Raw genomic sequence first — 27,351 nt, forward strand, 5'->3', positions numbered from 1 at the left:
TGAATCAAAGCTTCTGAAACCAAAACTGTGATCTTGCTTTATAATACAATGATGGTGGATTGATTATTATTAAGTCCTATTAAACAGGTGAAAAAAAAGTGAGTTCCAAAGATAGTAATTTGCTTATGGTAATGTGATTGGGATGAGCCACAATTGAGATTATAGCCAGCTTTTTTGACTCAGGAGCAAATGCTTTCTCTTCTATGCTATATCTCCTCTAACAAAAGAAAATTAAAAAGAGACTGAAACAAATACACAAAGGACCCTTTGTTGTAAGACTTAGTGGGTAAGTTCAGAGTCTTAATTCCTCTAGTATCTTCTCTTATATTCTCAGAAAATGAGATCACCTACCTACAACACAATAGTATGTACAAAGATTATGGTGTTAAATTAAATCTACATCATGAAAATGAGCTGGATGATTGATTTTTCCTGAGGAAATTGAACTATCTATAATTTCTCATTTGATACCTTGAAATCATCTTATGAGAAAAGCATAATAAGCATTTTTAGCTCTATTTGACAGATAAAGAAATCAATGCCCAAGAAACTAATAATTTGTCCAGGAGTATAAACATAATAAATATTTCAGGCAAGATTCAAAACTCAAGTCAAAGATTCTGACTCCAGAATATCATATATATATATATATATATATATATATATATGTATATATATGGAACTCCCAGAGAGATTGTGACTTCTCTTCAACAGCATAAGCAAAGGCAGCTTGGGAGAATTGATGGCAGTAGACTTTTCGAGTTTATATCCCTTATCTAGCATAATTAGCTTTACAAGCCAGAATAAACAACTTGACCACTAAGTGCCTTAGATGAAAGAGTAGGACTTACCATTAAAAACAATAGAGAAAATTCACAATGCAGTGCTTCAATTTAACTTAACTTTCTTAATATAAGGTATCAAATAAAAGCAAACACAAAAATTCTCCTTAGTATAAGGTTGAATACAAGAGCACCAGTTTTAATATTAATACTGTGTGAAAAAGGATATATTACAGTACTGCTATTTTTTTAAAATCAACAATGTTAAATGTCATGTGATTTAGGACTGTTTCATGTTTATAATAATGTTTAAAGATAAATAGATTGATGTAACAAACAGATGTATCTCCAAAGATAATTAGAGTTATGATGACAAGGTCTATTAACAGAATCTTATTAATAGAATTTTATGTGTTGGGGGAATTATTTTAGGATAATTATGTTTTGATACATCATTAGTTTAAATAGGAAGACTTAAAATAATACAAATAAACTTACATTTAAATAGAATTCCATTAAAATAAGATGACAAACCTAATGGAAAGAAATGTTCAAAAATGGAAAGAAATGTTCAAAAGCAATAAAAGCTTGAGATTGCTATTGGAAAAATAGGCATGCTTAGTCACTTTATTGTAATTCTGTCATATAAATCTGATACTTTTGGGGATGAAAATTCCTGAAAGGTAACTAATTTTCTGATCTATGGTATCATTTTTTAAAATAAAGAATAAAAGTAATGAGGCAGTTTTTCATTATGAACATTTTTTACAAAAATCAACTTTTTCACCACTTATTCTCTCCCAACCATAACTGCCCAATTAAATACAGTTTAAAGAGAATAAGAACTAAAACTTATTATAAAGTATTTGGGGCACATGCCATAACTAAACTTGTATTGACACCAAATTGTCATTCTTATTGACTAAATATTTAACATTAAATTGTTAAGAAATACTTCTGAAATCCAATATATTGAAATTATTTTTAATAAGAAGTACAAAAAGGTAATGTTAAGTGATATGTGCAGGTAACCAATAATTATTTGTCAACAGCAAGCAAAAAGCGACACATTCAAACAAAGTTTAACTTAATTCTCTTACACTTAAAAAAAAGGTTATACATTTTCCAATTAAAACAAGGTCACAAATGAAAGAATACTCTAACCCCTTAGTTATATCCTAAGAGCTATGAAACTTACCAGAGAAGCACCGGGAAATTTCTGAGCAATGTCACTATTCAAAGGTCAGTGTATGTGCACATTTCATGCAATGACTCTTCATGTGGCCTTTGCTGTTAATTGGTGAGAAGAAATATAAGTCTCTCTGCTTTCTCTTTTCTTCCCTTCCCCTGTTAATTAGGTGACTAATCAAAGCATTTTCTAAAGATGTTTGTTGTCATCCCCAATGGACAATAAGGTTGTCACATTCGAAAGGAGACTAGGGTTGCTTCCCTGAGATTCTTCTCAAACTAAATTGTGTTTATTCCCAACATTCACAAAGGGAGGGTCTAAGCAATTTTCCTGTCTTAATAAAGTCTATTAAATCTCAATGTAAGTTGAGACATAAGCACCCATAATTCCCAGGGATCAAGCATTTGGCTACAAGATTTCAAGCTCATGCTATTACAAAGCTTTGGGCTTCAATCTGTGACAAATGGGCAGTTTCATTGAGGACTTTGAAACTTAGTTACTCCTCACAAACTATTGGCCCAAACCAATCAAAGATAATAAGCACCTATTATACCCCAGTCTTTATGCTAGATGCTACAGACAAAAATCAAAATAATACAGTCCTAAACCCTGAGGAGATCTATTTCACAAACTCTAACGAGTTATTTATTTCTTTTTGAAAAAGAACAAGATGTTTCTGCAAACCTTCTTTCTAGTGAGATATGAGCAGAAGTATTATTGATACATCACTTTAATTGGAGCAGTGAGAAGTTAGTAAGAATTTGTCATGTCATCTGTCTGAGGAACTTCATGTGTAGAAATTCCCCTCACCAATGCAGATTAGTAATTCATCTACTATGTATCTTAGGATCACAAATATAAATGGTAGTTGCTAAGAATCTGGTGACCAAAGTGATAGTAGTATTTGTTAGAGGTAGGATCTGAACACTGGTCTTCATTACCCCTCTGCCCAGTATGTCATAGTGCAGCTAAACTCAGATTTCACAAAAATCCGTTTTATGAGAGAGTAAAGAGGTGAAATATCAAGTTGAAATCAAGAAATGAACCAAAGAGAGTGGGAGTGGGGGTTCTTCACACCAATAATGGCAGCACAATTCTTTTGTTTTCCTTACTTAAATCTCTTATAAATGTAAAAGTCCAGTATTGGAATTCATCTGGGGGCTCAGATTCAGTTCATGATTATCATTTGAACATAAGTATACATGGGGGAAATGTAACAAGTAAATTTCTAACAAATTTGTGCCTGAATGAAAAACAACTTAAATGTGAAATAGTTAATAAAATTTATATTAAAAATGACTTCCTGAATGTTATTACCAATTCAGAAATGAAAAAATTAAATAGCAACAAAGAATGAGAAACAAAACCATAACCTATGCCAAAACTTCCACTTAAATGGGATTCTTTTTTCAATTCTCTATTCCAAGAAGTAAACTTTTTTTTCCCCCACAGGAGGACAATCTTGTTTTTTTTAGATACTCTGAGATTGCAGATAGTTATGTTAATATTAAGTTGAAATATTGAAAATATATTAATATGAGAGTCAGCAATTTCCTCAGTTTGCATAAACTAGATTCTAGGTGGCTTTAGGCATGCATTAAATAGAAATTCCTGATTGACAACCGTAAATACTACTCCATGAGGAGAAAAATCCCATTGGATCTCAAACCAACCAATTATATATTGGCCTTTCCATGAGCACTTGACAATGAGTTGGATACTCAGGTTCTACACACTTTTAAGAATTTCATAAGGGAATATTCTTCAAAATGACCTCTGGCATTCTTTAGGAGGCAATTATGTTATCCTGTTGACTTATTTAATTAGAAATTTAAATGTATGAGGAAAAATATATTCCAGTTGGATATGATGGATTTGGATATTATGACTAACTCCCTAAGGCTTTCTAGTCTGTTGAAGATAATAACAATGAATATTTTCATTCATTGTTTCGCTTTCTAAAATTATGCCATTTCCAAAGCTAATTCTTTTTTGACATAAAACCATCACGTGAATTAGATCCTTGTTTAAAGGGAAAATTTTGGTTTCATAATTTCATATGAATTTCTAAAGACTCATGTTACCCACTTATTTTCTACGATCCTCATGTGTTAATGAATAGATTCAAACTTTAGGATATTACCTAATAATTCCTTAAGAAGAGAAGTATTATAAGGAAAAGCATATGAAATAATGTTTTTTTCTTTCCAAATTTGATTATGTATTGACATTAGGTCATTTATTATTATATGGTCTATATTTAAATAAATGTATTTCTATTTTACACAAAATAGGAATTCCTTCTAAAAAAATAAAATTCTCTGAGAAGGTTTTTCATTTTTTAACAAAGTATTAAACCCAAAACAGACAAGATGAATAAATTTTACATCATAATTCAAAGCTATGCATGAAATAGTATGTCTTGGAATATATGTACTGTCACTACAAATTCTAAGCCAAAAATGTGCCTTAAAGGGTCTGAATTCTGTGCCTTTGGCTTTAACACATTAGTTCAAAATAGGTCCTAAATGAAAGGAGCTCCCTTAATAGAAAATCAAGATCAGAATTGGATAGTATTAGGCTAGTTGACTATTCCCTAAAATTATTCACCTTTCTACCCAGACAAATCATGCAGAAGAGTCACAAACATGGATTCGTGGTATATTAAATGTTAGTTAGATTACTGGAAACAAAATAAAATACCTATGTATATATATATATATATATATATATATATATATATATATATATATATATATATATATATATATATATATATATATTTTTAGTAACCCTAATGGTCATTGTAAATAGTTGTTAATACGATGTTTAAAAAGTTGACTATTCCAAATTAGCTATGGTAATTCAGTCACGTGTAACTGACATTGTCAAAGTGCTTTTCCATTTGGGGAAAAAAAGTCATTGAGTACAAAGACAATAGAGCTTCCTGGTGGCTCTTTTCTTATATGATTCCTTTCTTATATTGGCTACCTCATAAATGTGGGCTGAATGAATGAGTAAGTGGATGAACATCCTTAAGGAAATTGATAATATGCAGAAAGCTAGCATATTTATTTTCATTCTCTCTCCTCCTCCTCCCCTTCTTTGAAAACAGTAAACTCATGCCAAAGGAGCCAATTATTACTATCTTGTATCATATATGCCAGTAATTCATAGAATAAAATACCTAGTCTTTACCCCCTCTCCATAACACATTGAATTCAAATGTAGATTGTGAATTATTTCATGGCTTTTGAAGCTTTCCAAATTATACATAATAAATATGAAATCAAATGATCTTTAGCTATATGAGCAATGGATTTTTATGGGAATCTTGATATTTTTATAAAACTGAAGAGGTAATTCAAGATGTTTCTTAGTGTGATCCTGAGACATGCTAGAAATACAGAGAAACTGAAGAGGAGTATGATCTTAAGTCCCTTGAAAAAATTATTAAGACTGACAATTCAAAAATACTGATTTTAATGTATTTATGAATGAATTTATGTTCCTTGTCATTTTATGTTTAAATCAATATAAACTAGAGAGCAGAAACATAAAACTGTCTCCAGTATTAAGCTAGTTTTGCATATTTCATTGATCATTTTATTTTAGCATCCTATCTAAAGGGATGAGATTCATATTAATTTCTACTAACTTTAATGGAAATTTCATGAGTTAATTTCAGGGCATGCCAGATAATATAATATACCTATCTTCATCTTTTGTGTTCATAACTTCAATTATCATCTATACACATACATGAAACTGGTATTTATTTATATGTCAAGCGAGATGCTTAGGGTCTTTAACTTAATTTCCTACAGATTTTGTTTTGTTTTTATTTTTGCCTTGGAGTAAATCTTTGATTTCATTAGCATTTATTTTGAGTTATTTTTCTATTGGTTGAATAAAATGTTCAGGTTCATGCCTTTATAATTTGTGATCCTTGTTCTCCATGGAGTTTTCTACTTCTATTCAACAAAATTGCATCATTCCTCCACATCTATTCAGACTCCTAAAGGATTCTATTTAGGGATATGCACAGAAACACATGCACCAAAGTTAGAGCAGTAACAGAGCATTCTGAAATAAATTATGTGAACATATAATTAGGAAAGAAGATCCTTAACCATTGAGACCACAGAAAATAATGATTCTAAAGAATCTGCTCCAACTTACATATAGGACTGATGCCAGCAATAAACCATGCAAGGACAGCCCTTTGCCAAAAGCAGAGAGAGATTGTGTGTGGTGTTGGTTGATTTAAAGAATCAATTATTTACAAGCTTTTTTACATAAATACATATTTATAAATTTATAATTTATACCTGGGTAGTTTGACGTTAAGGACATAAGAATTTACAAACAAAAACATTTTAAACGTATAATATATATATATGTATATATATATATGTATATACATATATGTATATACATATATATATATATAATGAAAAAAAACACCCCTTTTATTGTTTGCCTTCAAACCTTACATACTTTAACATATCATTGAAAAACATATCTGATTTACATGGGAGATCTGCAATGTATACACATATATGTATGAAAATGTTCCTTTTTATTTAAATGTTTGAGTAAAGTGCATGTTTAAAAGTTCTTTTTTTGATAAAGAAGGCATCATTAGAAGGGGATTAATCATATATGATCCTTTGGTTTCTTTAATGTCATATCGATTATATTGTGACCAGTGGGACTATTGACTATTAAGTCTGCTTCACCATGAATTCTACTATTAAAATGAATTTATGACCTTGATTTCAATATAGTCATACAGAGTACAGAAGAGAATAACATTTTAAAAAAAGAAAATACTAGAAGAAACAAAGTAAAAAAAAAAGGCAAATGAAAGCAACATTGTTTAGTTCTTTTTTGCTTTTTTTTTCCACATCAGAAGATAATTCTTTTATTGAATTTTGAACACACCTATTTTATGCACTAGACTCAAATACTATACAAAACTGCAAGAAATGACACTGTACGACTACACGTGTTTCTACAAAGACATCATCATAAAGGTGATCTCTTGGTAAAGGTCAACTAATAACTGCTAATATATGTGTGAATCAGAAGGACTTTTAGATCATCCAGAAGTCTGGAAGCAAGGGGGTCATACACAATCATTATTTTTCTTTAAAAGCTGTCTCAGGGCGTAAAGGAGTTTCAAAACATTCAAAGGAAAAAACAAAACAGAAATTTATCATTCTTATTCAACATTGATATAAAATTGAAAACGGCTTCTAATCTTGCTACTTGTGTGTTGTGTGTATGTGTGTGTGTGTGTGTGTCTCTGTGTGTGAAGTAGTCAATAATTGCCAGTAATGCTTTAAAGTTTAAGTAAAAAAATGTTCAACTCTTACCAAAACCTTGACTGGTATATAAAGCCATTGTAAAGTTATGTCGGCAAAATGTAAAGTTGCAATTTACAAAAGCAGATTTACATTAAATCTTATCTGAGAGAGCTGCTTTTAGGACAGAGAAAAAGTGCCACTTTAACTGCCTCTTCCATTTGAATTAGTTGCTTCCCCAAAATGGTGACGAGAGAAGCCTTAAGGCAGAATTATCTTTATTAGTAAACAGGAACAAAGAGTATCTTACAGTTTATATATATCCATATGTATGTATATATATATATATATATATATATATATATATATATATATTCTCCATGACACAAACGCTCTGATCAATTTCTGAGGAGTGGGAATGTCAGCCTTCAGTTTGAAATAAATTTGTCCTGTCTCCAAACCAAGTTAATTTGGATGATCAATCTCAAAACAATACGCACTTGAAATAGTAAGACACTTTCTTTTGTAAAATGGAGACACTAAGGTTTCAAATTGCCTGGGGCTGACAAAAATAATTTGCAGGGTTTCGATGACTGCTTCATTGATAACTTTCCAATAAGGTTTAAAAGGTAAGAAAATAATGACTCTGGCATTCCAACAATTATTTAATGCTAAGGATAATTAACATCCTGTCAGATTGTGAATCATCTAAAGTTTGAGGTCATCATACTGCAATATGTACATGGATAAACAAACTGTACAGAATAATTAGAGGCTGAATCTTGCTTCCTAGCATTCTTCCTATGTGCACCAAACTCCCAAATACATCAGCAGGGATTCTGAGCACTCAGGGAAAGTGTTAAGTTTGCAGAGAACAAACTCTGCTATTAAAAAAAAAATATTTTATAATCCATTGTTGTCAAATTAGACATGAGTAGAGAAACATCCTAACATCTAACTAAAACAAAAGTGTTCCAGAAGTGTTGTATAGGACTCCCATTTTCATTTCTACAATAAATAGAGGTCATATTCAGCATACCTGAAATTGACTTCAAACCAACTTCCCTCGGTACACCTTTGTAAAAGCAATGGCTCAGTTGGCATGGGTGCTATCTGCTTACAGATCCCATGAATTAGCAAATGTGGGCCTCCTTTGGAGACTTACTGATAAGAGAGATTCTATATACAATCTGTACATATTGGTTCACAAATTAGCAGTTATTAGTCGGACTGTACATAGCAAAACAACCTAGCAGATTTTCATTTTCCAGGAACGATACCAAATGGGAGTTTTACATTTAGGTTGATGGAGCAAACCCTAAAAGCACAGGCTCCCTATTTAAATATGTTGCCCAGTACACTAAATTAAAAGTACCAAATAAGACTGGGAAAACTATTCTAGACATTCTGTCGATCTTGCTAACACTGTTGAATGTTTTCTTTGCTTCCGCTGGTTTTCCTTCTGGTTTCTTGTTGGTTTCTGCCGTAGTAGCACTCTTGGAGATAGTAGAAAGAACAGGGTCCTTGGTAATATTTGGAGCATAATTGGCCACAGCCACAGCATAAGCATTGTTCTTCTTCATGACAGATGCCTTCTCTTTTTTCTATTAAAAGACAGAGAAATTAAAAGACTGCAGGGAGAAATGGACAATTACTTTAATGGAGACTTGGTCAATCGGAGCCATAAAGTAGATTTGCTCACAAGAATCATTGTTCATGTCATTCTTCTATTATATTTTGCCATCATATTGCTATTTTGATAGCTTTTTAAAGGAAGTAGCATAAATCAGGGATATGGACAGTGGGGAAGTTAATTTCATTTAAGTTGGATTGTAAAGATATAAAGCTTTCATGAATAGAGATTTCTTATTGGGATATATCAGTAATCCCTCTTGTGATGTAAATGTGGTTTAAATCTAATAAAAGGGTCATTTGGTTATAAAAAATTCCCCAATGCTTCATGGCATTATAGTGTATCACTAAGTAACATACAAAGGGCAAAGAATATAGGAAAATATGCCCTGAAAATGTGTAATTCCAAAGTAAATACTCTCATTGAATTTAGATAATATTGCAATGTGGATTTTTCCTTAAGAAGACAAATATTCAAAAAAACCTTTCCTTTTTTTAGTAAGAAAAACACAGTAGGGATGTGGATGACAAGGTAAGAAAAAAACTGAACAATATGTAATGAGCATATATATATATACATATACATATATATATATATATATGTATGTATGTATGAATGCCACATAAGTGCTAATGGAAAGGTATATAATGTATTGTAAAGAGGCAATAAGAACCAGAATTATTTCACCAAACACCTGAGGCTCCTGTGCTCAAAGGTAGAATTCAAATCACTTCAAATCTCCGAGGCACACAAAAAGCTTGGGAAAGCATTCCTTGTGCTCAAAGAGCAGAGCTCAGCTTTAAAAGCCATGAAATAGGCCAAAAAAGAGAAAAGAAACAAAAAGAAAATGAGCAAGAAACAAACATGATCTTTGACCATAGAAACCTACTATGGTGAAAGGGAAGATCAAAACATAAATGAAAAATCTCAAGAGGATAATATCAATAGGAAATTGAGATTCTCTGATCATGGTGAGAGCAAAAGATTTCTGAACTTTTTTGGCTTATGAGTTCCCTTATGATGTCAGAGGAAATCTAGGAAGACTTCTAAGATGTTACAATTTGCTACAATTAATTTATAGAAAGGCTTGCAAATAAATTGACTAGATAGGTACAGACTATAGATAGGATGTACCTCAGAAGGAACATTCTTTCACAAATTCCTTTGAGTAATAGCAACAAAAACTACAGGAAGGAAAGAAAAATAAATCCCCAAATTAAAATTGATATTATATAAATTCCTAGACATTTAATCCTAATATATGTATAGCATTTTGCCCAAAAGAATGTTTTTGTATTGTTAATATGAATAACTATCTCTCAAACTTCTATATTTAGGCTATTTCTTGATATAAAATATCTACGTCACCATGTATATATTTACAAATAAAACACCACATATTAATGTCATGCAATGTATTTATAACAATTTTCTATTCCTAGATGCTCTACATCAACCTTTTTTTTTAAAATGAATTCATGTTTGAACATGTGTCTGAATATGCTATAGGAATGTAGCAAAATCACTGTGTTGCTTTAACTCTCCATCAGCAAAAAAGAAATCATATAGAGTAATTAAGCCTTTTTTAATATGCAGAAGAGAAGAGAGATTCAGAAGGAAGAAAAGGCAGGCAAGAAAGCAGTTTTGAATATTAATGTGGATACATTTTAATATATATTATGAATAAAGTAAGCTGCATGGTATAAGCGAGATTCATCATTTCTTCTGTAATCTTTATTATGTTCTATTGTCTACTTAGATATCCTTATTATCTTTGTTGCTTTTTAATTTCATCAGTATTCCATATTTTAAAAAATAATAAAAAGACTAACTCTTAGGTAAATGTTCTAAATTGGGAAATAAACTGTAGTTCCTTCCTACCAAATCCAATTCTAGTCAACCCCATTCTTTTATGGAAGTAGAAAGCATTAAGCGGGAGAGACTATTGATAATCTGACCATTATTGAACTGATAAAAGTTTATACACACATACATATATGTTATATATCTACATATGTGTTACATATATGTATATATATATTCACTTCAAAAGACAAAGAAAACACTTTTTAAAAATTCTCATAGCATTTTTAGTTGTGTGAATCATAGGTATAACTGTTTATGATGAGCACTAGTAATACTTGTTCAATCTCCATTTCTTCTGTGAGTTGACACTGTTCCTCCATATGCCCATATGTCTTCAGATCTTACAAAAGATTATCTGAAATATTTTTATATAAATCCATAGCCAAACTATCCATTGTAACACCCTTGAAATCTCTACTAAATGGCAGAATATTCCATTTTTTTCACTTTTTCATTAGAATTACTCCACAGAGTCCTCTAAAAAAAAAAAAAAAAAGACAGAGTATTCACAAAAAAATCTTGCTTAAGGTCTTGGAGATTTCGAATGGATCTATGTCCCCCAAAATATAAGGAGGAGGAGAAAAAAAGAAGGAAAAAGTCCCTCTAAAATATAGAATCAATATTGGCTTTTGCTTTTAACTTTTCAAAAATTCATAAAAAGAGAACAAAAAAAGACATATTTTTAAAATAATAGAACAGAAGAAAAGCCATTCTTCATGTATCACGATCAAACACACAAACATTAAATAGTTTATATTCCTTAGGGTTTTAGAAGGTATTGGTTAGTTCTCTTAAAATAGATAATAATAATATTTTGAAATTAAAAACAAGCCTGCTAGAATCAAATTAACCCAGAATTACAGCTACATATATTTGTACATTCAATTCACACTAACAAGATCCTTGGGGGTTAATTTAATTACAGCTCTGTTAAAGGCTATAAATGTAAATACCAATATTCATTCTACTTATTCTAACATACAAAAACAGAAAGAATGGAGGAATTCCTTTGTTGTTTGTTCAACTACATTGCCCATTCAGTTTTTGAAAGTCTTTCTGAAATTACAGGATAACCTTCACAGACACTTAAGAGGTGAAAATTTTAAAAAGAAATATTCTTGCCATAGAGTTTGTTGATGTCTCCACTGAAGCAGAATGAAAAGATGGTACAACCCCCCATAATTAAATTTTATTTTATATTTTTAAAATGATGTCTTGCAGGATTCAGAATATATTGAGAGTTTGTTTATTGCTGTATCAAGGCCTCTGGGTATATGTTCAAAAGTGCCAATCACTAATCTGACTAAAGAAGCAAGGGACTTAATCCAAGCTAAGAAAAGGCCTGATTACCATCATAACCTTAACCTGTATCCTGGTGACAAAACAAAGTATGCTTTTGAAACCAGGAAGTACAAATAATACAATGACAAGAAAAAGAATATATTTCAGCGTTAGAATTCAACTGGCTGAAAATTGTGAGCAATGCCCAAAATAACTTACCAAATTTTAGAGTTAGAAGGAATCCTAATAATCATCTAATGCATTCCAATTAATGGATTAACTTAAAAATATGGGAAATTAATGGGCTATGAGATTTTTAACAAGTTAGTAATCAAGTTGATAGTAGAATACTGCTGAAATTATTAATACCAAGATATTTCTAGTCTTTTTTCAGGGGAAGAAAGAAATGCATTCTATATGAAGAAAAAGATAATCCTTTCCTAAAAAACATAATAATGTATGAATTTCATAAGATGGGTGATAAAAATAAAAAGATATTCATCAAGGAGATAATGAACAAGTTTCTGCACTATTCCATTCAAGGTTACTAAGGGAATCTAAATATATATTTTTCTTATACAATGATCTTAGAGTCAAATTTTATTATCACAGATGACCATAGAGATCATTGAGTGCAAATGATAAAAATTTGCAAATAAATAAATGGAAACCATTTGAAGTTCCTTACCAAAGGACACACAACTAGTAATTTTCAGAGTAGGATTTAAGCTAGCATTTTCCCTGGTTTTCTTCCATTTCTAGAATGCTCTTCTTCCTCATCTCTGCCTCCTGGTTTCCTTCAAGTCTTAGCTAAATTTTGCCTTCTACAAATAGCTTTTTCAAATCCTTCTTAATTCCAGTACATTCTCTGTGCTAAATATTCCTTTCTATTGCACACGCAAGATAGATAGATAGCTTCTTTTTAAATATTTGCTTGCTTATGATTTCCTATATTAGATTATGAGTCCCTTGAGGGTAGCGACACTTTTTAAAATGTTTCTTGCATCTCCAGAGCTTAATACAATGACTGGTGCCTAGTAAGTATGTAATAAAATGATTGTTGACTGAACCCAGAAGCCTTTAATATCAAGTCCAGGATTGTGGGCATTATATAGCCCTGTCTCCAACTATTACATATATGTGTGTGTATGTGTTATATATATATATATATATATATATACATATATATATATATATATGTGTGTGTGTATACATATATATATATGTGTGTGTGTGTGTGTGTGTGTGTGTGTGTGTGTGTGTATGTGTGTGTGTGTGTGTGTGTGTGTGTGTGTGTGTGTATGTAAAGGATTGGTCACTAAGGATAATTTATTTTAACTCTAATTTTGCAAATTAGCACAATGAAACTGAGAGATGCTGATTCCCTCCGAGTCAAATAGGTTGTATACAAAAGTAGTATTGCCTGCCTAGAGAGTATCCCACATATAATAGAATATTGTACTATATATACCAGCAGATTGGGAGTGTTCAGGTTGTAAATAAGTGGCTACCTTAAAGAGTTTGTGTTTTTATTTAGTAAGAAATTTAAAATGTTCAAAACTGGAATTAAAAATAGTTGAATGTAATAAATGCAACTAATAATAAGATAATAATAGCTAATAATTAATAGCCTTAATATGTGCCATTATTTCTACTAAGCCTCTCCTTTGCCCCTTAAAATAACACTGTGAGATGGTTTATTATTATATTCACTTTACAGTAAAGAGAATTGAGGTGAAGAGACTAATGAATTGTTCAGAGTTACACAGGTAGGGAGTGTTTAAGCCTGAATGTGAATTCATTTTTTTTTTTTACTCCAGGTTCAATAATCTGTCCATTGTGTCACCTATCTATATAAAAATTTTATTGGAGTTTGGAGACATAGGGGGTCAGGGGAAAATAATTAAGAAGGTGGACAGAGTGGAAGAGTACATTGAATACTAGACTTAGAGTCAGGAGGTGTGACTTTGGGCAAAACTACCACTTTTCAGCACTTCCATTTATCCACATGTAAAGTGGGGATAATAATACTTTCATACACACATAAGATTTTTGTGAGGAAAACACTTTGTAAGTTTAAAGTGTCAAAATTAGCTAATTGTCCATGTAGGTGGTGATGAAGATACAATCACTGCGGCAATTGTGGTAATGGAAAAAGGGGGTCATGTTTGAGGGATAGGGTCCACTCAAGAAAACTGTAGTTGGAATCAGTGAAATTGGGTTCTGCTAGGTCTGCCATTTGCCATCCATGTGATTTTTGACAAATCACTTTACCTAGCTAGACTTCAGTCCTTAACTTGCCAATTGGAGGTTGGAATAGATGATCTTTAAGGAATTTTCTAACTCCAAATCTGTGATTTATGCTATGGCATTTTGTCACTAACTATGCATAGAAAGTTACTGAGTAGAAAAAGTAACAAGTAAAATAATTGTAAAATTGGATAATAAATGAAAAACTGAAAACTGAAGGGATTAAAGCTTTGAATTAAAAAAAAATACTTCCTTTGGAATATACTGATTTTAAAATACTTTCAATGAATTCAAGTAAGGACATTCATTAGGGAAAGTAAAAATCCACATCAAAATTTCCAGAGAAATATAAGGTCCAAATAGATAGACTACCAAATCGTCTTATCATGTAGTGTTAAAGTAATTAGAGCATGTATTGAAGAAGAGAGTGAAAAATGAGGGAAAAAAACAAATTCCTTAGAAACAATTTTCCTAAAAGAAAAGGAAGAATGAAGAAGACTCTAAAAAAATAGGGAGGGGAGGAATATAGTATAAAATTAAACAGAAAACCAAAGTGGCTTGAAGGACATTGAATCTCCCAGGAACAAGAGGAGAGAGGGGAAGAGGGAGAGAAGTGAAGAGAGAGGGAGGGAAGGAGGAAGAGAGAGAGAGAGAAAGAGAGAGAGAGAGAGAGAGAGAGAGAGAGAGAGAGAGAGAGAGAGAGAGAGAGAGAGAGAGAGAGAGCTCATTTTTTTCAGAAGAGTATAGTCAATAGGGTCAAATAGGAACCTTGAAAGGTCCCAGCTATATCAATGTCTTGATAGTCATTAAAAAAAAAAGCATGTTTAGGTGTATCAAAGGGTTTTATAAGAAAAGATTTTAAAAAATGGTGGTTTTCCAAAAAAGTTCATAAGGCATATGACTGGGATATTAGTTGACTAGAGTCTTGTAAAACAAGTTTTGTTCTTCAAACCTACAAAAAAAAAATCTGATCCAACCCATATGTATTTATACTAAGAGCTCATGGGTCATATTCACTCCCTTTATCACAACCAATAGGAATGCCAATAGGAAACACTTTAGTATTATATTAGAATCTGATTTAGATGGAAAGTAAAATATAATTTAACATTAAATAAAGAACAGATACATGGACATTTCTTTTAGGTGAAAACCATGAATTCCTGATGACTATACTGTATGATTTTCTTTAGCTTCTATAAAAGCATTCCTATTTTTATGGATTTTTTTATACTCTCCATGTGTTATCTCAGATATATAACTAAATCAATGACTAATAAAACAATTCAGGCCACCTTATACATCAGGCACTCTCTTCAAATGTAGTGCCCATCAACAAGGGAAGTAATTGAAACTAAATCTTTAATTAACTTGGAGAAACTGAAAAATCCTAGGAGAGGGAATTAAGACATAACTAGGGAAGCCAAAGAACTTTTAAATCCAGTAAGTAAAATAAAAACAATATTGGCCCTTAGGTGTGCTGATTCATATACATAGTCTACTGATTTCAGGGGAAGGATATCCCTAGCCTGAATTAAAAATAATCATAAGCTTTGGGAGCATTGTCTGGCTCACCAATAACTGCATAGACAGAATTTGCCACCTCATTGTCACCAAATCAATTTATCCTTCCTCTTCTTCTTTCCCTTTCTCTTTCTCATCAGGACTTACCTTTGAATCTTTTTAGTGATTTTATCTATGCTTGTATAATGGGGTAAAGACAAGCTGATTTTTATTGCCTTCTTAGCAAGTTTTGGCCATAAATGAAAGGACCATACAATTGGGAATCATAAAGCAGAAACTCTGGACAAATTGACTCTAGATTTAACTATAAACATATTGAAAAGCTCGCTCTCTCTGTCTCTGTCAGTCTCCCTCCCTCTCTTCAACTCTCTGTCTCCCTCCCTTTTTCTCTCCAAAGAGATGCTTGAAAAGAAATTCATTTTAAGTATCAAGTTGCTAAATTAATATCCAGAAAGAAGATTCATTTTAATTTGAAAACTAAAAAAAGATGAAAAAGCTCAGTTGTTTCCCTATGCAATTATGAAAAGGTTTCAATGATTCTGTAAGAGTTGCTTTGGCTGTTCATGATTTTAGAAACAGATATACTTAAATTTATTATTCACCCATATTAGATAATTGCAATCAAGAATGTAATGCCTTCAACGACAGATCCTCAGCTTTCTGAGGACAAGTGCTGTAAAAGGACATTATCTGATACTCTAAATCACAACTGAAATTTAAGAATGATATACCACTGGGGGGAAATCAGGCAAAGCATAATAAATTCCTTCTATGGGATTTGGATACTCTACTAGATTTGGAATTAGATGATCTGGATTTCAATCCTGTTTTTGCTACTTCACTGGATGCATAACCATGCATAAGTCTCTTAATACCTTTTATCATCTTAATAACTCTAGTTTCCATATCTGTAAAATGATTACCACTATACTTTAACTCTGCCTCAAAGGATGGGTAAGAAAATGCTTTGTAATTATAAAGTTATTTAGAAATCTGAACTATCAGCATCACTATTTAAAAAAGAACATTATTATGACTTGGACACATATCACATATGCATGTGACTAATACACCTGACAAAAACTGACAATTGCCCTCCAAATGCATATATCAATTCTGGAAGAAGGCGTATATATATCAAGATACTTAAAATGGAATGGAAATGTTGACATAAATAATAATATATTGGGAAATGAAAACAATAAATAAAATACAATGGAAAAGGTTGAGAAGACAAGTACATCAAATTGAACGTATTTTTTCAAATGTTTATTTGATAATCCTGTCCTATAGCAAAATTCTAGAGAGCTGGAATAATTTCAGCAGCATAACACAATTTTCAGGTTTTATTCAATATTTTGATATTTATCCCTTTTAGTTCAAAATGCTCAGATATTTTTAAATTATTCTTTCTCATGACAAGCTTTTTTTCTCCAAATTTGCACCTTTGTGACTGACATTCTTACTCTGTTCCCTTCCCATCCTCCTCCCCTTTTTGAACATATATCACACCTTGCCCTGTATATGGGACATTCTATCACAGAAAATTAAAATTTTGAGCTTATTTAATTGGTGATTCCTAGCATGTGATATTTAAAAAAAATGTAAATCCAATCAGATGTGGTTGCTCTCCCAATAGGGAATAGCGCTATAATGTGTGACAATCCAAGTATATTCACAATGAAATCGAAGGGATGTTGAGAACCTGACATGAGTCTGGCACTATGTGAGAAATGTCACATCTTTCTGAGTGCTTCCTGTTCAAAAGATCACTCATTCAAAGCCCTAAAAATGATCTGTTGTCTGTCATGGATCTATAGTAAACTCTGGAGATTTTTTCTTATTTTTTTTATTTTTATATTTTTGTCAGTGATACCAATATAATCTTGTTTCTTCTTTCCTCCTCCTCCTCCTTCTCAGGGCTCCAGGCATTCAAATCAAGCCAAATGCCTTTGTTTGAATGAAATAAAATGCAGCAAAAATAATTTCTTCTTTTAAAGCTTTTAGAAGCAATGGAAATGGGATGGAATTATTACTGTTTCAATAAAGAATTCACAGAAAAATTCAAGTGGAAGTGGTAAATTATTTTTACATAAGGAGAAGGTACATTTTTTTTCATTTTTGAGGTAATTGGGGTTAAGTGACTTGGCCAGGGTCACACAGCTAGAAAGTGTTAAGTGTCTGAGACTAGATTTGAACTCAGGTCTTCCTGATTCTAGGACCAGCACTCTATCAACTGTGAAAAAAATTATTTGCTAGGTATTTGGAACATACATATAAAGTGGTATAAATACAAATTTTTAATGATTCATTGATAGGGCTTCTTAACCTGTGGTCTGTAAATTTGTTCCTAAAAATATTTCTCTTGTTCCCTTTAATATGTGATAATTAATTTTTGACATAATTAATTTGTTTTGGAATACGGCAGTTGATTTTTTTAGATTGATTTAAAATACTTTCAGAAGGGTTCCATTGGCTTCACTGGCTTCATAAAAATGTCCAAGAAATAAAAATAGTCAAGAACAACTACCTGTGAAAACCAAGATGTATGACCTAAGGCAAGCCACTTGATATTTTATTGCTACAATCAATTATCTGACACTAAAACTATAGATGAGATATTGATAGGTTTCTATGGAGAACTTTTCCTATAGGCATAAAAACTAGGTTTAGAACACAGCAAATATATGAATACACACACATGCATGCATACATGCATAACCTTTGGGAACACAATATTAAGAAAAATTATAATTACAATGACATTTATTCCATTCATAGGATCAATTGTGGGCTGATTAAAGTATATCAATATGCAATTCTATTTACAAGAGTTCTTGAATAATTACTTGAAAAGGTCATTGACCAAAGAGAGCAAATCTAATAAACATCAATGAAATAAATTCCATCAAGGTATTTTGGTATAGTTGCTTCGCGCCTCCTGACTCTAACTCTAATAATAGTCCTAAGCTTCTCCAAGAATTACAGTCATTTTAATGGGAAATGAATTTATTTTCCCTTTTTGTTAATAATCTAGTTAAGAAGTAGAATATTTCCAAGATATCTAATAACTCCTTATTACTCAGACTGTAAAGAACAGTGCAATATAAGAGAAAAAAATTCCATTTTGAGAAGGCCTAGAAACACACATGCATGCACATATACATGAGCATGCAGCCATATGCCCACACATAATAAGAAAGAGAACCTTCTAATGAGACAGTTTTTCTTTTCCCTTCAAGATTATGGATTTTTATAATAATGCAGTAAATTATTTCTGATACACCATATTTTGTAACAAAATGTTTGCATTGCAATACACATGCTTTATAACAAACACCTTTTTTTTTCCTGTCACATTTTAAATTTCTATTCCAAATTCCCACCCACACTCCATTCCTTTCACCATCCACTGAGAAGACAATAAAGTTGAGTGTGTGTATGTGTGTATATACATACTATGTATGTGTGATGTATATATGTATATTAGTATGTTTGCATATAAGTGTATGTATATATACAAACACATATATAATGATTAATTTTCAAATGGAATATACAGAATATATTTTGTTATTATTTTTTATTTTTAAAAGACCTGGAGTTATTCAGGTTCTTAATATTAATTAGTTTTTCTTAAATGGATGAACTGTTTAAAATAATAAAAGCTCCAGAGAAATCTGTTTTATACCATAATAAGGAGGAGGAGTTGAGTGGAATATGACATAAAAGTCCCTAGGAGAGTAGCACAGGAAGATTTCAAAACAATTTATGTACTTATTTTAAAATTTTAAGTCTATTTCCAAGCTTTTTTTCTAGCAATTTTGTTATTAACTCTTGGGATAGTTCACTAACATTTGTTCTCCTAGAGATGAAATTTTAGGAGCACTGATTGTTGCAATTGCCTTAGACCAAAGAATAATAACATTTTTGCACCTTTGGTTACATAAACCTCATCTCGCCTACTGTGTCTCCTGGACATAAAAATTTGATTTTGACTACTATTTATAAAATTTTCATATGATTATAAAAACATCATTATAACATAATATATTTAACTAGTTCAAGATTCTGTTTGTCTTCATCTATTCTACAAAGACATCAAAGATCAAATAATATGCTTGTAGACTTTTTCAACTTAGAAAAGCAAACAAAAAAAAGTCACAGAGGGAATTCTTCTGACAGAGTACAGTGTGGGTTAAGGGAATAATTGGTAAGACAGGGATAATGGCTCAATAAAAAGAGGGTCAGGCCTAAAGTCAGAATGATTTGAGTTCCAATCTGTACTGGGATATGTACTAGTTGTGTGCCTCTGGACAAGTCACTTAACCCTGTTTGTCTCAGTTTCCTCATCTGCAGAATGAGCTGGAGAAGGAAATGGCAAAAAGTTGTGGTGTCTTTGTCAAGAAAACCTCAAATAGGATCACAAAGAGTCAGACATGAGTGAAGTGACTAAACACAGATGCAAGAGAATGGACAAAACTTATCCTTCTTGGTATTCTATCACATAATAAAAATGATTTCCTTCTGATCCTCCTCATCCTCACATAACCACCAAATTATATTTCATTTAGAACACTAGCATTTATTCTCAAATACAGATGTGATCATACTTCATTATCCTGTGTACCTAGGTAATTTTATTATTTAAAACAAAAATAAAAAGTAAATATTCATTGACTATTCAGTCACCAAGAGTAGTCTTTCTTCAGTTCATTGAACTAAAGAAATTAACATTTAAAGTTTTTTTCATTAACAGTAATAACTAACATTTATGTAGTGCTGTCCATGTACCAAACACTACTCAAAATTTTGTAAACATTATAAACAATTAACATTTATTTTAAAAATAGGGATAGTGACTAAACTTGTAATTTTATTGAAGTAAAGAACTTGCATGTCTATTCTCTCAAAGGACTTTTGTAAGAGGAAAACTTCAAAAATAGCTGTAAGTCTTCTTTAGAGCTTCAGAATATTTTTTTCTGATACTTCTTTTTGCTAAATCCTAACTTAGGGCCTAATACTCTAAGACTCTAAACTACAATAATATCATTTTATTTTCTGATTCATTTAAAATCTCTCTCTTTTCTCTCTTACTCTTATATTCTCTCTCTCTTTAGGGCTTAGAAAAAATGCTTTAAATGAAACAAAAATAAATAATTATTTTGTGATTTGCTATATCCTTGTATGCATATAATTTATACATTACATATACACATATGCATGTATATATACACATACATTTACAGATATGTGTGTATACACGTACACACATATGCATAGATATAACAGTTTTTGTGAATACAAATGCATATTTCCACAAACCTATGATTTCACATTAGTTCAAGTGTATTCCTATATAAAAATTCTCTCAATCTTTGAGGATCAGCAGCTCCTCTGATTTACCATTTCAGAGGAGACTCTGTGGAACTGTAATGTGAGTGCATTGTCCAGGGACCCATATCTAGTGTGTCAAGGGAAAAACTTTCCTCAGTTGCTTTTGGCTATCAAGCTAGACCTCTCTTATGAAACATGCCTTTCCTAAATTTATAGCTGGCTTTATTTGGGCAAATTTGGGGTTGCTATGGCAAATTGTTAATTTAAAGGTAACTGTCACTTACCTTGTCATTGACTACACTCTTTCCATCCCATGCCCAACCTCTTTTTGTGAAGTAATTGACGGTAGCAAATTCAATCAAAGCCGAAAAAACAAATGCATAGCAAACAGCGATGAACCAGTCCATAGCTGTTGCATAAGCTACTTTGGGGAGAGAGTTTCGAGCACTTATGCTCAGTGTTGTCATGGTCAGGACAGTTGTCACTCCTAAGGAAGAAAATGGGGAGAAATCAAAATATTAGCATCAGATTTCCTTAGATTTTTTATCCTATTTTAAAATGAATCTTTTTTGTTCCCTTTAATATTTGGGCACTTTATAAAGGGCTTGTCCTTAGTTATCATGGACATTAAGTATGCATATTAAATACACATCTGTTATAAAACACTGGAAATCATCATCATCTGGCATTTACTAATTATCCTAGCAATCAGAAGTAAGGTGCTAAGATTTGCAAATATAAAGAAAGAAAAAAATGAATGAAAATAGGATATATCATGTCCATCATATATAGATCTACTTCTTTTCTGAGTGTAGTCTAGCTACAAATGTAACCAAATGTGAGAATGGATTTGATTTTCGTGCCTGAAGACCAAGCATTTCAATTGACCTTTGACATTATTTTTAATGAAGAATACCGTGAGATACTTTCCACTGACTTATTAATCAAAGACCCCAATTATGCCAAGAAATGAGAAAATCCAAGTCTCCACAATATTGGTCATTATAGAAATGCTATTAATATATGAAGCAAATTTGAGCACATGGCACAGCTAGAAATCATAGAAAAGGATTTCTGGGTTGCATTTTTGGAAGTATAAATAGAATAAATTAGAAAAATAAGAAAAATTTAAAAAATAGTGGTTCTTAAAAGAGGAAGAAGAAAACAAAGCCTATTCAGAAAAAAATAAATTCCCAGATTGCAATAAAATATAATTTAATAATCTTGCTCGTTTTTAAAATCATGCTTCCTTTGGGAGAAGTTTTTTGTTTTTGTTTTTGTTTTTGTTTTGTTTTGTTTTGTTTTTTTTGGTTTGTTTGTTTTTCCTATTGGTCTTATACATGAAGTAACATGGTAGTAGAATAATACTTCTTTATATGGGTTGTCATGGACTAGATGTGCAGTTAACAAAAACAAAACAAATCCTAAGCTTTAGTTTATAATAAATTTTAAATTCTGGAATTCACATTTATTTAATACTTTAAAAAAGTAATTAAATTTTATTTGTTTGCCAAATTAAATGTAAAAATGACTTTAATGTGCTTTAAAAATTGAATTCCTAATATTCTCCATCTCTTCTTTACTCCTGTACCATTGAAAAGATATGCATTTTCATATAGATCATAAATGTGCAGTCATGCATAATATTTTCATGTGAGTCATGTTGTGAAAGAAAACAGATTAAAAAACACTCTAGAAAAATAAAGTAAAAAAATGGAATTCTTGATCTGAATTTACACTCTTATCACTTCTTTCTCTGAGACTGAATAGCATTTTTTCATCATGAGTCCTTCAGAATTTTCTGGGATCATTGTATTGCTGAGTTAAGTCATTCACAGTTGATCAGCATGCAGTATTATTGATACTATATGCAATGTTTTCCTGATTCTGCTTATTTCACTTTGCATTAGTCCACATAAGTCTTTCCAGGATTTTCTGGGACCATCTTGCTTGTAATTTCTTATAGCAAAATAATATTCCAACACAATCATATATAACAACTTGTTTAATCATTCCCCAATTGATGGACTTCCCTTCCATTTCCAATTCTTTTCTACCACTAAAAGAGTTGCTAAAATGCTTTGGCAAATTTAGATCATTTTTCTTTTAGAAATTATTTTTGGAGCTATAGGTCTTTAACAGAGAAAATTGCCATAATTTTTTTTTACACTTATGATTACTATGAATTTCCCTGTACTGTATTTTCCTCTTTTAATTTGTTTTTCCTTTCACTTTGTCCATTCTAAAAAGTGTTTTGCATCTGACTTTTTTCTGACTTTCTCACCTCCATCCCCTCTCCTTTCTATCAGTGCCTCTCCTCCTATCATCTTCCTCTCCTACTTCTTTGTAGGGTTAAGATAGTTTTCTATAATGAAGTAAGTGTGTATGTTATTCTCTCTTTCAGTCAATTCCAGCGAAAAAAGGCTCATGCACTTCTCCCCACAACTCCATCTTGCTCTTTACTATAAAAGCTTTTTTATGTCTCTTTTATGTCAAATTATATACCCCATTCTTCCTCCACCCCTATATCTACCTTTTTTCTGCTACATTCATTTTTCTAATCCTTAATATTATTTTAAACTAATTATCCCATGATATTCAGCTTACATGATTAGCAACCATCTATGTATACTTCTTCTGACTGCTTTAATAATGAGAAAGTTTTTGGAAGTTACAAGTATCATCTTATGTAGGAATATAAACAATTTAGCCTTATTAAATTCCTTGTGATTTCACTTTCCTCTTTATCTTTTTTGATGATTCTTTCGATCTTGTATTTGAAAATCAAAATTTCTATTCAACTCTGTTTTTTCATCAGCAATTAAACAAAGTATTTTATTTCACTTAATATCCTTTCCCCCAAAAAAAGATTATCATCAATCTTTCAGGGTGAGTATTGTTGCAATGCTTGTTCATATTCTCTCCAAAATATATAGCTCAAGTCCTCTCATTCTTTAATGTAGAAACTGCTAAATCTTATGTTATCATGACTGTGCCTCCATGATATTTTAATTGTTACTTTTTGACAGTCATTAATATTTGGCTATAATACTTTTAAGAGATTTCATTTTGGTATCTCTTCATGAGATGATTGGTGAATTATTTCAACTCTTGTTTTACCCTCAGGTAATAAAATATTAGGGAAATTTCCCTTGATATTTTCTTGAAAGGGGATGTCTAGGCTTTTTTTTTTGATCATGGTTTTCAGGTAGTTCAATAATTCTCAAATTATATTTCTTTGATGTATTTTTCAGGTCTGATATTTTTCTGATGAAATATTTCACATTTTCTTCTATTTCTTTATTCTTCTGATATTATTTTATTGCCTCTTGATGTCGCATAACATCACTCATTTTCATGTGCTCAATTCTAATTTAAAGGAATACTTTTCTTCAGTGACATTATCCATTTGGCCATATCTACTTTTTTAATTATATCTTTTTATTTACAAGATAAATGCATGCGCAATTTTTTAGCATTGACAATTGCAAAACCTTTTGTTCCAATTTTCCCCTCCTTTCTCCCACTCTCTCCCCCAGATAGCAGGTAGCATTTCTACTTTTTTAATGCATTTTTCTCTTTGGATTTTTTTTTTTTGTGTGTGTGTGTGTTTTTTTTACCATTTGACTTATTCTATTTTTAAGGGATCATTTACTTCATTAGTTTGGGGTCTCTTTTACTAAGCTCTTGCCTCTTTTTCATAATTTTCTAACATCACTTTCATTTCTCTTATTAAATTTTCCTCTACCTCTATTACTTGAATTTCAAAATACTTTTCTGAACTCTGTCAAGACCTGGGACTAATTTATGTTGTTCTCTGAGTCTTTGGATGTGGCAGTTTTGACTTTATCTTCATTTGAGTTTATATTTTGATCTTTGTCACCATAACATTTTTATGTAATCAGGATCTTGAGCTGCCATTTGCTCATTTTTCTAGCCTACTTCTTTTTTGTTAACCTTTTCAACCACACAGTGACAGCTCAAACACATTTTGTACATTCTAAATTACAAATTTTACAATCATTTTAATAACTAATGTGATTGTTGAAAGAATACTGATGTCAGAAATATCAACTTGAAAATATTATTTTCCTACCCAAGTGTTCTGTAGCCATATTAAGGTCACACCACAATATGACATAATGTTAGAGCTTTCCCAAACTTAGAAAGGTTCCTTCAATTTGTAGCCCTTACTTGGTATCACCTACTTTTGTATTAAAGGGACATGATGGTGGGTCAGGTATAGTACTGCTCATTTCTAAAATGAGATGCTTTTGTTTCTGTTTTGCAGTGTCTTTAAAACACAAGTATGTTTTGTCATTTGCCCTTTGTGCACAGACTTCCAAACATAATATCTGTATTCCTAGGAGCCAAATAAACCCAAACCAAGATACTTCAGACATCAGTTGCTGAGATTTTCTATGGCTCAATCCCACTAACATTTTTCCAATCCAATATTTTTCATCCTTCTGATATGAGCCCCAGCCTGCTTTTAAGTTGTCTTGATCTAGAAATTTTTCTCACATGTTCTTTATGGGTCCTGCTGCTACAAAATTTGTCTAGCATAACTTTTTAAAGTTTTTGAAGTTTTGAAAAGAACTCAGATAAATCCCTCCTTTTTCCTGCTATCTTTGCCCTATCCTCTGAAGCACTTTCTATGTAAAAGGAGGTTACTTTGCAAAGTGAAAAGATAGGTCACATTTAAAGAGTTTATAATCGTTGGGCTTGGAGGAAAAGGGAGAAAATATAGACATACACACAAACATATACCTATGAACATGAGAAAAATAATTGCCTTAGAAAGATATATTTCAATGAAAATTGGAATAAAAAATTTGAAGAGGTAAAAATTAGTCTCAGGTAGCTAGGAGGAGTGGTGAGCAGGGCAGGCTTCAAGATGGTATATCATTATGGCGAAATACCACAGTAGAAAATCAACTTTTTTTGTTTCTTCCTAGAGTGTCATATATAATTTAGAACCGACTATTCCTTCTTTTTAATAATTACTATCTAATATATACAAAATAGTTTTCTAGGCACTGTAGGAAATATAAAAATAAATGTAATGATCAATAAATGTACACTTTAATAAGTAGCCTAAGATCATCAGCACAGAGCACAGGCAGGAGAGCAGTGACAGTACCTCTCTCAGGATCACACAACCTTGGGAGAATATGTTTTATATATCTATATATATATATACATATTTCTATATATATAGAGAGATATATAGATATAGATATAGATAGATAGATAGTATAATATATATAATAAACATGTGCATATATTTGTGTGTATGTATAAATACATATACACATCCAGAGAGAGAGAGAGAGACAGACACAGAGAGAAATAGAGAGAGGGAGAGAGGTGAGAAAGAAAAAAATATATGGAGTCAGAAATTACAACAGTGATTATGGATGGAATGAGCTCACTCATAAAACAAGAACAGATAGAAGAACAGATTAGAAACCAAAATGCATTATTCTGTTTACAAGAAACACATATGAAACAGAAAACACATCATTAAAATAAATAGCTGGATGAAAATCTACTATACTTTAGCTGAAGTAAAAAAGGGGTAGCAAGCATGATTTTATATAAAATTCAAGCCAAAATAAAGCTAATTATAAGGTTTAATTGGGAAAGCCACATTAGGCTACAAAGTCCCATAAATAATGAAGTAATACAAAAAAAATTATAACATGTTTCTCTGATAAAGGTCTTATTTCTCAATTGTATACTGCATAGAACTTAGTTAAATTTACAAAAAAATAAAAGCCATTCCCCAGTTAATAAATTGTCAAAGGTCACAAACAAGCATCTTAAAAATAGATCAAAGCTATCTGAAGTATATGAAAAAATAATATACTAAATAGAGAAAGGGAAAATAAGAAAACTTTGAAGTGTCATCTCACACCTATCAAAATTAGCAAATATTGGAGGGGATAAGGGCAAACAAATGAATTGTTGGTAGAGTAGTTCCAACTATTCTGGAGAACAATTTGGAACTCTAGCCAGGGCACTATACAACTCTACATATTTTTTTTTTTTTATCCAGCAATATAATTACTAGGTCTATATCTAAAAGAAATCAAAGAAAAAAAAGAAAAGATCCTATATGTGCAAAAATATTTATATCAGATTTGTATGTGTGTGTGTGTGTGTGTGTGTGTGGTG

General features: G+C 31.3%; 1 protein-coding gene across 3 annotated transcripts in view; it reads right to left on the reverse strand.

Annotated features, from left to right (window-relative positions):
• Positions 1 to 4,776: 4,776 nt before the first annotated feature.
• GABRA2 (gamma-aminobutyric acid type A receptor subunit alpha2) overlaps positions 4,777 to 27,351 on the reverse strand; it is a 126,182-nt gene continuing 103,607 nt past the window's right edge. For all 3 annotated transcript variants that reach the window (XM_074276846.1, XM_074276845.1, XM_074276847.1), the window contains 2 exons: positions 21,456 to 21,658; positions 4,777 to 8,884 (listed from right to left, as the gene is read on the reverse strand). In XM_074276846.1, coding sequence (XP_074132947.1) covers positions 8,579 to 8,884; positions 21,456 to 21,658 — 509 coding nt within the window. In that variant the 3' untranslated portion in view covers positions 4,777 to 8,578. The remainder of the gene's footprint in view (positions 8,885 to 21,455; positions 21,659 to 27,351) is intronic.

Source organism: Sminthopsis crassicaudata, chromosome 6, assembly GCF_048593235.1.
Source record: "Sminthopsis crassicaudata isolate SCR6 chromosome 6, ASM4859323v1, whole genome shotgun sequence".
Classification (NCBI taxonomy): Eukaryota; Metazoa; Chordata; class Mammalia; order Dasyuromorphia; family Dasyuridae; genus Sminthopsis; species Sminthopsis crassicaudata.